A 12,612-nucleotide genomic window follows, 5' to 3' on the forward strand; every position below is an offset into this window, starting at 1 on the left:
GAAACTTGCGCATTGAGGTTGAATTTCTACTCCCAACCGTCATTCAATGTGTTCGTTGGGTAATTTCGCTGATTTAGGTTGTTCACGGAGGACATCTACGAAATAAACAGTCTAATCGAGGTCAAGTATTGCTCATGCCTTGTGATGAAATATCAGGTGATTTCAATGGGTGTTTCGTTTTGTTCATAGTCAGAATATGTCATGATCAAAATGTTCTCGATTTGAAAAATTTTCAGAACCGTTTTGCTCAGACGCATCCAATCTCTAATACAACTTCTGTTACAACGTGTAAAGACCCTGTTTACTAAAGCACATATTTTTAAAATATTTTTTCGTTTTCAGAGAGTCTGAACGCTACAAGAAAATCCTATGGCAAGACGTGCGCGTAGGTGACCTGGTGCATTTGTCCAACAATGAGACTGTTCCGGCAGACATTCTGCTGCTCAAATCTAGTGATCCTCACGGGGTATGCTACATCGATACGTGCGATCTGGACGGGGAAACGAACCTCAAGCGGAGACAGGTATGTTTTGGGTTGGTCTATTTGGTTGTTTTCATGTTTCACTCCCGGACTATTTAGGTTATACGAGGCTTTGCCGATAAACAGCACATCTTCTCGCCGAGCAAGTTCACCAGTCGGGTAGAGGTCGACGTACCATCCACCAAAATCTATCGCTTCCATGGAGCCGTGCTACATCCATCCGGCGAACGCGTACCAGTGTCCACCGAAAGTTTGCTATTAAGAGAGAGTCGACTAAAGGTAAAAACAATGAGAAGAAATATACGGTCATCCAGCCAAGCATGTGATGAAATGATCTGATTGCAGAATACGGACTATGCCGAAGGTATTGTTGTCTACGCTGGTCATGAAACGAAGGCGATGCTCAACAATAGTGGTCCACGGTACAAGCGGTCCCAAATCGAGCAGCAAATGAACATCGATGTTATTTGGTAATTTTTACCACTCTCCAATGCTTTTACTCAAACCCGTTTTCACCGGCCTTTCACTTTGTGTTTTTTTGTGTGTTTCAGGTGTGTAATTATTTTAATTATCCTCTGTGTCATAGGCGCTATTGGTTGCAAGATGTGGTTGTCGTCATTTGTCGCCGCATCAGGCGATTATAACGAAACGTACCGTATCCCATATCTGCCGTTCGAGATCCATCCCGATTACGAAGGTCTCCTAGCATTTTGGACGTTTGTGATAATTCTTCAGATTATGATTCCGCTGTCTTTGTACGTGACAATCGAACTGTGTAAAATCATGCAAGTATACCACATACACAACAGTATTGAGCTCTACGATTCGCAAACGAACAAGAGGACCGAATGTCGGGCAATGAACATAACGGAGGAATTGGGACAAATTCAATATGTTTTCTCGGACAAAACGGGAACGCTGACCGAGAATCGCATGATATTTCGAAGATGTACAATCGTGGGGGTAGATTACAATCATCCGGAAACTGAGGAGGAGAAAGAACTAACCAAGAACGGAGGTCCAGTGCCGTTTCTTCAGCCAAATATTAGTTTAATGCAGAACCTGAATCACACCACCGACGCCGATCGATTGTCGGACAGCGCGCAGCGGATTCAAGAGTTTTTCGTAGTGCTGGCAATTTGCAATACAGTCATAGTGAGTGCAACACCCCACAAGGACCATATGAACGCGAGTGGAGTGATAGAAATGAACGACAGTGACACCAGTATAACGCTGGTACGACCTGTGGTTAGCGATGCGATCGCGAATGGAATCGATCCTGTCAGCGATCGTTACGCACGACTGACAGAATCCCGTTCCATAACTCCTTCGCCTCCACCGAATGCGCCTTCTTCGCTGCCTTTGAAACAAACCCATGTGCCATCGCTATCGCCAATCAGTAGTTCAGCGGAAACGTCTCCCATGTCGGAGAGTCCTCCGATGAGGGTGAAAGCAATTACGCCAACTGCTCGTGTGAAATCACTAGTGGCGAAGCTACCGCGAGGTCCTTTCAAGTCTAGCAATAAGAACAAGTTCAATGTGAATAGCGTTAAGTTTCAAAAATCCCTCTCCCAGGGATCAACACCTAGTGATCGACGACCAATCTTTGAGGCCGAAAGCCCCGATGAACTTGCATTGGTTAATGCGGCCTATAGCTACGACTGCTGCCTCATAAACCGGAGTCCCAACCACGTTCTCGTGAATGTTCCGGGGGATGGTGTGGTCGAGTATGAAGTGCTCAAAATATTGCCCTTTGATTCGAACCGGAAGTGCATGTCCGTCGTGGTTCGGAAAACGGGAACCCAAGACGTAGTCTTGTATACGAAGGGTGCTGATAGCTCAATTATGTCTTGCCTAGAACCGTGTTCACCGGGGTCAGAAGAATATCGACTACGGGAACAAACTCAGCACCAGCTTAATTTGTACGCCAAACAAGGTTTGAGGGTTCTCGTGATGGCCAAACGACATCTGAATCTATCGGATTTTTCCGAATGGTACAGCAAACATCAAGAGTGTGAGCTCAGCATGGAGAATCGTGAGAAGAAAATCCGGGAATCATTTTCTCTGCTAGAGAGGAGTCTTGTCCTTTTAGGTTCAACAGGAATAGAAGATCGACTGCAGGAGGGTGTACCAGAGGCGGTTGCATCGCTTCTTCAATCCGGAATTGTGATATGGGTACTTACGGGTGATAAAACTGAAACCGCGATCAATGTCGCCTATTCGGCTCGATTGTTCAGCGCACAGATGGAAATTCTTCGGCTAACCGCTCGATCGCGGGATTCGGCAGAGTCTTGTATAAATTTCTACCTGAACGAGATCGAAAAGCAGATGAACGATGCTGCCGACTGTTCGTTTCGAAGTGATCGAGAGAAGGGCCGCGCTCTGGTGGTGGATGGAAAGACGCTCACATTCATCCTGGATTTGCGGTCGAATTTGACAAAACCATTCCTTAGGTTAACCAAATACTGCTCGTCGGTGCTGTGCTGTAGGGCCACGCCACTGCAGAAGGCCTATCTGGTGAAGGTGGTCAAGGAAGAGCTCCGGATGACCACGTTGGCAATTGGCGACGGAGCGAATGATGTGTCCATGATACAGGTAAGTTTGTGATTTCATTAAATTCAGTGAAAAACATTTCTTCCGAAAAGGCTTCGATTTTGCTCATATTTGTTTTGTCCCTTATGGGAAAATTTTAGTATTTTTGTTTTATTTCGCCCTTAAGGGCGCACAAGGTTTAGCAAAAAAAACTAGGGGTAGGTTATATCTGTGATACAACCGCAATGTTGACGTAGGACTACCGTTGATCCAGTAATCAGTTGTTGAAATTCCATCTGAATCAATTATCTATGAATTAATATTTTGAAAAATCTCTGAAAAGTCGAAGTATGTGCAAGCGGATGCTTTCTGAGGTGAAACTTTTTGCACGTTCGTTCAACTCAATAGCAAAATAGAAACGGGATCCGCCAGAGCTAACATAATCCATCGAAAAATTTTGATAGATGTTGATTTTTCGATTTCAGTAGTTTATTTTCAAAGTAATTTCAGAGCTATTTAACCAAATGTATACGTGTGTAACAAACATCACTCATGAACCTTTTTTATTTCGAATGGAATGTTTGTCATACCACTTCCCTCAACCGGCCAAGAGATATTAACGTTCAAAATATGTAGTCTCTTGATGAAATCTCACCACACTGTTTTGATTTCACAAACATGAATATTTAATGTAAACCAGCGAAATAATGCGGTCTCTTCGACATGATAAAATATTCTCTATCCCATTCCGTAGTGACTGCCGTTTGACTCATCGCTATCCATCTCGAATTATTATGTAAACATCGTTTTCTGAAAGTTTCGCTAGGCTTTATTCAGATCGCTAGCAGAAGAGACACTGGAATGGTCTGGGGGAGCGCATTGCTTTGGCTGGCAGCGAGAATATGCTACTTTCACAGCGAAATCATGACGAAACCAAGCGGACGCCAGCTTATATACGGATTTGTGCGATTTTAATAGTCTGTTTTCAAAGCTATTTTTTAAACTATTGAAACTCTAGTTAATAAGTAGCAACCATATACCTCTTGGACATATTATGTTTTGTATAAAATGATTATCATACCAGTTCGTTGATCCGGAGCAAAATTAAAAGTTTCCTCCTCGAAATTACACAGCAAAAATAATACCCCCTTCCCAACAATTGGAAACAACGATCGATTGTGGCATTCGTTAACGCTGCTTTCATCAACGTGATTTCTTCGATATGGTGAAATATCCACTACATAATATCAAACAGTGATTAAGTGATTATCATGACGGATTGCTAACCGGTTTTATCGTTACCGGTTTTACCGGTAATGCCGGGTAATTTTTCATTACCGAATTACCGGTAATTTTACAATCATTAAACGGCAGGTTCGGTAATTTGATTTTTTACACCATAAATAATATTTGCCATTATGGCGCTTTGAAATATTACACTCGTCAAAAAAAAAATAAAGGGACAGAGTGCGAAATCGAAAATTTTATGTGATTTTTGACATGCTGTAACTTCGTGAAAAAACAACGGATATCAATGGGATATCCGTTGTTTTGGATATGTGGATATGGATATGGATATGTACATAATTTTGAAGCTACAACTTTCAGGAATTAGAGTATTTTACGTACATATTTTTATCTTGGTGTATGTAGGTGTGATGAGCAACAATATCGGGAAGAAATCAACAATCGATTTTTCTCTGTTTTTTTCAAAGATTTTCAAGATATTTCAGTTTGAATGAAAAATTACCCCTTCGTCTTTGATGATGAATTATTCAATAAACAACCATCGCACCCTAAACCCATCGTATTCCCTAAACATCTGTGAACGCTTCATATTCATACGTTCAGCCGTTTTTTCTAGCCGATTTTTCAAAGTTTGGAGTAAATTATAGGATCATTTTATCGCAAATCGTACCAGAAGTACAAAAGCCTACGCGACTCTCAGAATGAACGATTTCAAAAAATTGTGTTAGTCCAGAAAATCTGTGAAAAATTAGAGAAAAATCGATTTTTCATTTCTTCCCGATACTGTTGCCCACTACAACTACACACACCAAGATAAAAATATATATGTTTCTGATACCTCAAAGTTGTAGCTTCAAAATGATGTGCATCCCATCAATATGCGTTGATTTTTCACGAAGCTACAGCATGTCAAAATCACTTAGAATTTCCGACTTTGCACTCTGTTCCTCTAATTTTGTTTTTTTTTGTCGAGTGTATTTGAGAATCAAATTAAGATCGAAAAAGCACAACTGGCAGTTCTGCGCCGATTCTACTACCTCCGAACTTCAGTTCAAAAATCGCTGCTCGATTTGAAAACGAAACACAAGATAAGTTTCAACGATGAAGAACTGACATCGATAAAGGAATTGGTTGATGCCCTAGGACACGTTATGGTTATGGTTGAACTGCTATGCCGGAAGAATCGTGCCGTTTATAAAGCTGTCATAACCACAACCATCAGGAATTTCGAAACAGCTGATTGAAAGGATTGCAGAAAAACGTTTCGTATATTTCGTACATGTCATGAAATTGCTTCGATAAAAGCGGAAATCCTTAAGGTGAAGGTGGAAGCTAGCCATTGTAGTAGTATAGGTAAACCCACGTGTAAAAATGTGGTAATAGTGTTTGTGAGAGAAGAGCAAAGCACACGTAAATAGATTAATTCACTTATCAGACTGTGTGGCGCTTTATTGACACGAGTCTTTGAATACATTTGAAAGAAAAGAACAATTCAATACTAAAGTAAAATGTATGAACGATATGTTACGATGAACAATTGCAAATTTAAATATATATAGAAGATGTATTTGCATATGAAGTAAAATTTTGATTATACGCGAGCGTAATGGCGGGTTTACATTAGGGAGATCTATAGCTATAGATGGATTTATTCAATAGGTGAAAACGGGTGAGAATAAATATGATAAACTTATTCGAGGTATATATAACTTGAATAAATTCAGCATATGTAAACGCTTGTGAATTTCTCACTGGTGAGAAATCACTAAAGTTGGATGCAGTTCTACTTTAGGTGAATAAATTCACCGAAAATATGAATATATTCATTATAGAAGTTCACGCTAGTGTAAACGGTTGATGCGATTTCTATAAATCTCATCATATTTCTTCACATGAATATATCACTGGTCTAAACCCACCCTAACATGAGCAAATTTATAACACATGCGAATTGGGACTCTTTTGGTATTAACAAGTTCTTCCGCATAGTAACTCGATGTTGATAATTCCTTAATATTTTCCTTCGTTGATCGTATTGTTTTCACATATTCACGTTGGAGAACCTTAACCCTTCACTTCGTTGGCCGAGTCATTTTGATTGAATGTAATACTTTTCCGTTTACTATTTTTTGAAAGCATAGGCAGCCGTGGCAGTGTTCCGAGCTCTGCAATACAATTTTCTTACCCAATGTTAAAGTTGCTAAAACTCACATTATAGACCCATTAAACGTAAAAATAATAATTGTATTGATATCAACACAATTTTATTCTATTGAAACGCTATGACTCAGAAATAACATTTTATTGAGTGGTTTTATAGCTGTTTCGATGATGTTGTCTGGCATCAGTGTCGAAAAAATAACGATGCCTTCACCAATGCAAACAAAACCATTGCCGAAGATTGAAAGATGAATATTTAACATTCAGAGTACTTGCTCGAGTTTTCCGACGTTTTTCACTATACAGTGCGACAGCAGATGAAAATTTGATATCTTGTGAGCAATCGATTAGAGTTTGGTTGATATTACTTGATAGGAACTGTGCGAAAATGATCATTTTTTTCACACTGTTTCGCAAAATTATTGATTTACGGGCGAGGGGTGAGGGAGGGAGATGAAATAAATGAGCGCCATTGTGGCAGCCATTTGTGGCTAGCTTCCACCTTCACCTCAAGCCAAACAGCTGAAAATGTGAATAGTGTTTATGATCCTAATACTAATGCCGTCGATGAGATTATCGAAATAATCAGGCGCTTAAGCACTGCTTGCCTAGGGCTGAACGTTGCCATAAATCATTTAGAACATAAATTTGGGCACTACACGAATCAAAGTAGCAACCCACATGGACCGGACCGGCGCTGAATCGCTACAAAATCGACCCATTTATGAAGCGGATGGTGACTGGTGATAAATACCGTGAAGCTCCCTTATACCAGTACTAATTCCACCCACTTGACATGAAATACTGTTTTTCACACTAGCTATCTTATTTCTTCTGATAAATTATTTTTGTGTATACTTGCAAAACTATAATTATTTGAAAAATTGGCAACCAAGTACTATTAGTTACGCTCAAGGCGCTTGTATAAATGTATAACAGGTGAAGCAACATCATCACTTCAATAAGAAGGGGATTACGGTTTGTGGAGCGGGGGTTGTTTGTTTTGTTATTGCTAGGGTACGCCATTTTTGCATTTTCACATGCGAGAGTAGTGGATGAACTGGATAAAAATGAAATTCTACAAAATCATCCCTTCTTTTTCACATAAATTCGCGAAAGCCAAACATATTAGGCATCGTTCGAATAAGCGTCGTAGCAGGTTGCAGAGGGTCACCGGCAGCCTTCTGATGATTTTCCTGTTCTTTCGACCGGGTAGAGATTTTCATCAGAGCTGTTTGTAAACAATACCGACAACAATTCCAATATGGCTGAAAGTGCATTTCATATGATTGTTTCACCTGGTATATATAGATGCGCCTTGGTTACGCTCAACTATATAAATTTCAGCTAATATCGTTCGTCGACCTGTCATTCGCCATTTTTGTTGTTTTCCTTAGCAATGTAGCTAAAAGCATTGTCCCCTGTTGTTATCAATTTACAAAGTGTAAACAATTGAAATTCTCTGGAAAGTAATAAAAAATGAACGATGCATGTACGCTGCATTGATTTAATAGTTTTTTCATATCTTTTCACCACAAATTCGATCGGTCATCATAAAAAAAAATGGCTGAAACAAGGACACCCATATTTCTACTTGTTTTATATTCCATTCAACAGATTTCATTTGCTATATTGCGATGAGTAAAACAAATGCCGATCAGAAACGCATGCAATAGGACAGGGCGAAAATAGCAGACGCTGTGGAAATGGCGAGAACCGGATTTCCCTTTCGAAAGCTGCACGGAATTCCGTATTCAACACTGTGCGAGAAGGTCTTGGAAAAGTATTACATGCCACGTGCTGGAAAAGCAGTCGTTCTCGATGACAGAAGATAGTTGAATGGCTGTTAGCCAAAGCAAAAGCTGGATTCCCAGTGAACACGAAGAGATTACTGTTAAAGGTAGCATATTAAGTGGGAAATATAGCTCGTTCCAGGTCATTTAAAAACGGGATACCGGTTCGTAAATGGATCAATGGGTTCATTAAACGGCATCCAGGAATATTAAAACGGGTGCCAAGCGTATTGTCAAAGCATCGTGCGGCTGTTTCCAAGCATGAAATCAGGAATTGGTTTCACGAAATCCATGAGTATTTTGAAGAAGAAACGCTTTCCAATGTGTTGAAATTTTCGGAACAGATGTTCAATTTGGGTGAAACAGTGGTACGTACTATACCTACTGGTTTTAGCTGGTTCCGGCCAAAAAAAACGTCCAGGCAAAAATAGTTAACATCGATCGAGAATCTTGCATTGTTTGTGGAAACGCAGTCGTGCAGCTGGCGGCAACGTTGATGCTATACCTGTACAAATCTAGGATGCAAAAAGAGATCTGACAGAGATTGGCCGAAAGCTGGGCCGCAGCAAGAGCGGGATCGGATTGGATATCCCGGATTGTTCCTGTTTTTCAAGGATGTTTTTTACTCTTGGCTTGTTCAGCAGAAAATATCGTTCCCAATTATTCTCTTTCAAAATTGACATAAGTCACATGTCTCTTATGAAACGATTCTGCTATGCACGAAGAAAAACATAATCCTGGTTTGTTTTCCACAAAATCCCACTCAATCATTTAGCTGCTGGACGTCAGCCTTTTCAGATCACTCAAAAACTGTGGATAGACTGACGAAACTACAATCGACATTGACCAACGGTTCCTGGCGATGTGGATTGTATCTATTAGATCCTGATGCTGTAAATTACTCAGGTCTTATTGGAAATTCCAGTAAAGCACCTTCATCACATGTTATGTTATCAATAAATAAACGATATTACTATTGTAAATCATTCGATTATTGATTTCAACTCATTTAACTTGTTTACAACATAAAAAAATATCAAATCTACTATTTAAAACGATTCATTATTTAAACAATTTGATTATTGGAATTAGGAGCATCAATTAACGAAATTAGGAAAATGACGTTTTTGCCGGTTGGAATTGGGACCAAAAGATGCAACATATTTTCATCATTATAGGTGGTTTGAATACAGCAACGCTTCCATTCGTATGTTTATCAGTAGTGGAACAAATACCAAGCAAGTAGCACATTTAATAACATTGTATACGCGTAAGCAATCATTTTTAGAGTACACAAACGTTAAATATTGCCTTAACTGAGCGGTATAAGGGGACTTCACGGTATAACAAGGCGTAGCGAAAACTTACGGGGTAAAAAAGCGCAAACCATGAATAAGTCTGGATTGGAAAGTTTCGCTGTGTCGCCATCTAATATAGAGCCCCTTCCTTACCGCCAAACTCTTGATTCAGCTTGTTCGAGGACATGTTTCGACGCCGCGTGTTGAAATGCATTCGATTTTCAGGGACTCATTTTATCGGGTTGATCAGGTGAGAGTTCGTGATTCAAAACCTTTCTCACCAAGATTTCTTCATGATAATTTCATATTCCATGATAATCGCAGTGGAGACTACCTCTTTGTCTCGAGTATCATACTAACATTCCTTCCATTCTACTGAAGATGGCGTTATTGTTGGTTATTTCAAATACGAATCACCGAAACAAGTACACCCAGGTTTTTTTTACGCGGGGGATACGTACCTCGTAAAAAAAACCGCGTTAATTGGAAAATCCGCGTATAAAACCTCGTAAAAAAACCTGGGTGTACAATGGTAATTTGTACAATTTTGCTGGTTCTGGTCAACCACGGAAAGCAACTACAAAGTGTACAGCTTACCCATGCTCAAATTCAATTGAAAGATTTTTATGGGGGAGACATAATGGAATAACCTCCAAAATTGCAACGAGTTATCGAACAAGACGGGGCATAGTTGTCCTCAACCGGATCATCCCAACTACCCAAAATTTTTTTTAGTTTTTTCTTAACACTTTCGTCGCCCAGAGCGATTTGGTCGAGTTTCTTGCGGGGCCCAAATTCAACTGTCGGTGCGCTAGAGAAATAAGCGGGCAACAATAAGAATGAATTCGGGTTCGATTCAGGACTACTTTTCTGTTGAATCCGAATGAAATCAACCGACTGCTGATTAGAAAACTTATGAAAATAATTTTTCAGCCAATTATACAGTGTTGCCAATGATAATAAAAAATGAAATTCAACCGAACGTACTTGCTCTCTATACTATAATCGATGACGATGAATAACTACAATTTTATTGGAGACTATGGAGTATTCTGTTTAGTCGATTGCGGAGATTCAGTGAATATATCATACCAATAACATATGTCACTTTTGTGTGAAAATAATCGTCATAAACTATATCACATTTGGCAACTCCAACTTTTCACGTGATTCGTTTTCATTGTTCTTTACGCTTAGTAGATAAAAAGCTAAAAGAAGAGGCAAGCTGCAAGTTTTTTTTTCTGAGAAAGAGAATAATAATTGCGCAACTCGGATGGGCCCCTGTTTATTCCAAAATGTTTTTTTCTTAGACGCACTTTTTGACGTAGGACTACGTCTTTCATTTCTATACCGGGGTGTAAAACCAAAGTTTCGAGAACGAAAGCGTTACGCTGGAGACCGAGATTTTGAGCGTTAATAGCTCTTAAACAACTGAACGAAATGGTATGATAAACACTTCATTTGAAAGATAAAATGTCTACGCGTCATATACTTGTTACTTTTTCATCCAAAAACTTGTTTCAATAGTCTTAAAATTGCTTTCAAAACAGGCTATTGAAATCACCAATCGGTATATAAGCGAGCGCCGCTCGTAAACCCACTCAGTTATGATTGAACAGCGATTGGAGCATGTTGTCGCTGTTGTTGTAAAGCTAATTTCGTTTATCATGAAAACGCTGATGAACGGTGTCACCAAGAGCCTGTTTGTGTACCTAAGGCCAAAAGGGAATCCATCAGGAGGAGAGTGATGCCACGGTTCCGTTTGAAACATCGGAGCAGCCGCCACACACACATACACGCGCGGAATTCTCGTTGCTATCATCGTTGCTGAAAAATAATTTGCCAGTTCCCCTGGGAATTGAAAAATACATTCATGCGAAATAGTTTATTTTAATGTTTTCTATCCATATAACACTGCAACCAAATACATTTGGTTTTGTTATTTTTCAATCAATCGCAATTAACAGGAAAGCTTCTGAATATTTTTTTCCCCATCAGTGGAAATTTTCGTATCCAATATTGGATGCATAACATGAAAAACGGAAAATGTTTCACATCGCGAAAATCAAGTCATTTTCGAGCGATTATTTGTTTTCTACTCATATAATGCTTCGACCAAATACATTTCGTTTTGGATTTTTTCAATCAAGTGCGATCAACGTAAGACCACGTCTTTCGGCAATTTATTAGAGGTGCAATGAATCTTTAGGAATTCCCGCTCTACGCGCACTGGCAAACAATGTTTACTCAACAATTTCTCAAACTAGAAATGGGTGTTGTGAGAAAGGATTAGCGAACGCGAAAACGACAAACGGGAGAAAGATACGTTTGGAGGTTGAAGGAAATTGGCAGAAAACTTCTTCATTCTATCATTCAAATAATGTGATTCATAGCACATCGTTTTGCCAGAAAGAGATTATTAATGCTCAAAGGAGGAATCGAGTCCTCCGAGGAAATTACCCAGCGCAAATTAGAGTCGACTATCGATTGCGGCATTCGTACACAAATAATTTTATAATGCAGTTTCACCAAAGTGATTTCTTCGGATATATTCACTACATCATGTCACGTATTTCATATTCTTCATAAGGAAATCCATATCCATGGCACCTATCGGTAACGAATTATTATCGAAACCACGATTTTCGCTAAATGCTCCTTTCAGTTCGGCCTGTAAAAAACTTTTCTGTACTCTAATCCATCAAATTTGGAGCCCTGAAAAGGGCTGTTGATTATATGCTAAGCTAATATAGCACGCTCTCCTCGGATACGATGGGCCAGCTGGATGTCCTTGGGCATGATGTGACGCGTTTTGCATGGATAGCACACAAATTGGTATCTTCAAATAAGCCTCCTGCAGCGTCATAACCGCGGAACTTTGGAAGCGCAAGTCGGTTTTGAAGTCCTGAGCAATTCCACGAACCAAATGCTGCAAAGGTAGCTTGCGGATCAGCAATTCGGTCGATATCTGATAGCGACGAATTTCATGCGAAGTTCCCGGTCGATAGCGATGTGGCTTCTCCACCTATCCTGCTACTGGTGCGCTTATCCGAGCTGACTTCGTGTGCCTTACCACCGAATGACTAACGAGCTGTCTGCG

The 12,612-nt window shown here is 39.8% G+C and overlaps 1 protein-coding gene across 6 annotated transcripts in view; it reads left to right on the forward strand.

Moving 5' to 3' along the window:
• LOC129779703 (phospholipid-transporting ATPase VD) overlaps nucleotides 1–12,612 on the forward strand; it is a 176,009-nt gene that overhangs the window by 149,751 nt on the left and 13,646 nt on the right. For all 6 annotated transcript variants that reach the window (XR_008743744.1, XR_008743745.1, XR_008743746.1 and 3 more), the window contains 4 exons: nucleotides 343–523; nucleotides 581–760; nucleotides 827–951; nucleotides 1,033–3,076. Coding sequence is in view for 2 of the 6 variants with exons in the window: in XM_055787332.1 (XP_055643307.1) it covers nucleotides 343–523; nucleotides 581–760; nucleotides 827–951; nucleotides 1,033–3,076 (2,530 nt within the window). In the remaining 4 variants the exon portion in view is untranslated. The remainder of the gene's footprint in view (nucleotides 1–342; nucleotides 524–580; nucleotides 761–826; nucleotides 952–1,032; nucleotides 3,077–12,612) is intronic.

This window comes from Toxorhynchites rutilus, chromosome 3 (genome assembly GCF_029784135.1).
Source record: "Toxorhynchites rutilus septentrionalis strain SRP chromosome 3, ASM2978413v1, whole genome shotgun sequence".
Classification (NCBI taxonomy): domain Eukaryota; kingdom Metazoa; phylum Arthropoda; class Insecta; order Diptera; family Culicidae; genus Toxorhynchites; species Toxorhynchites rutilus.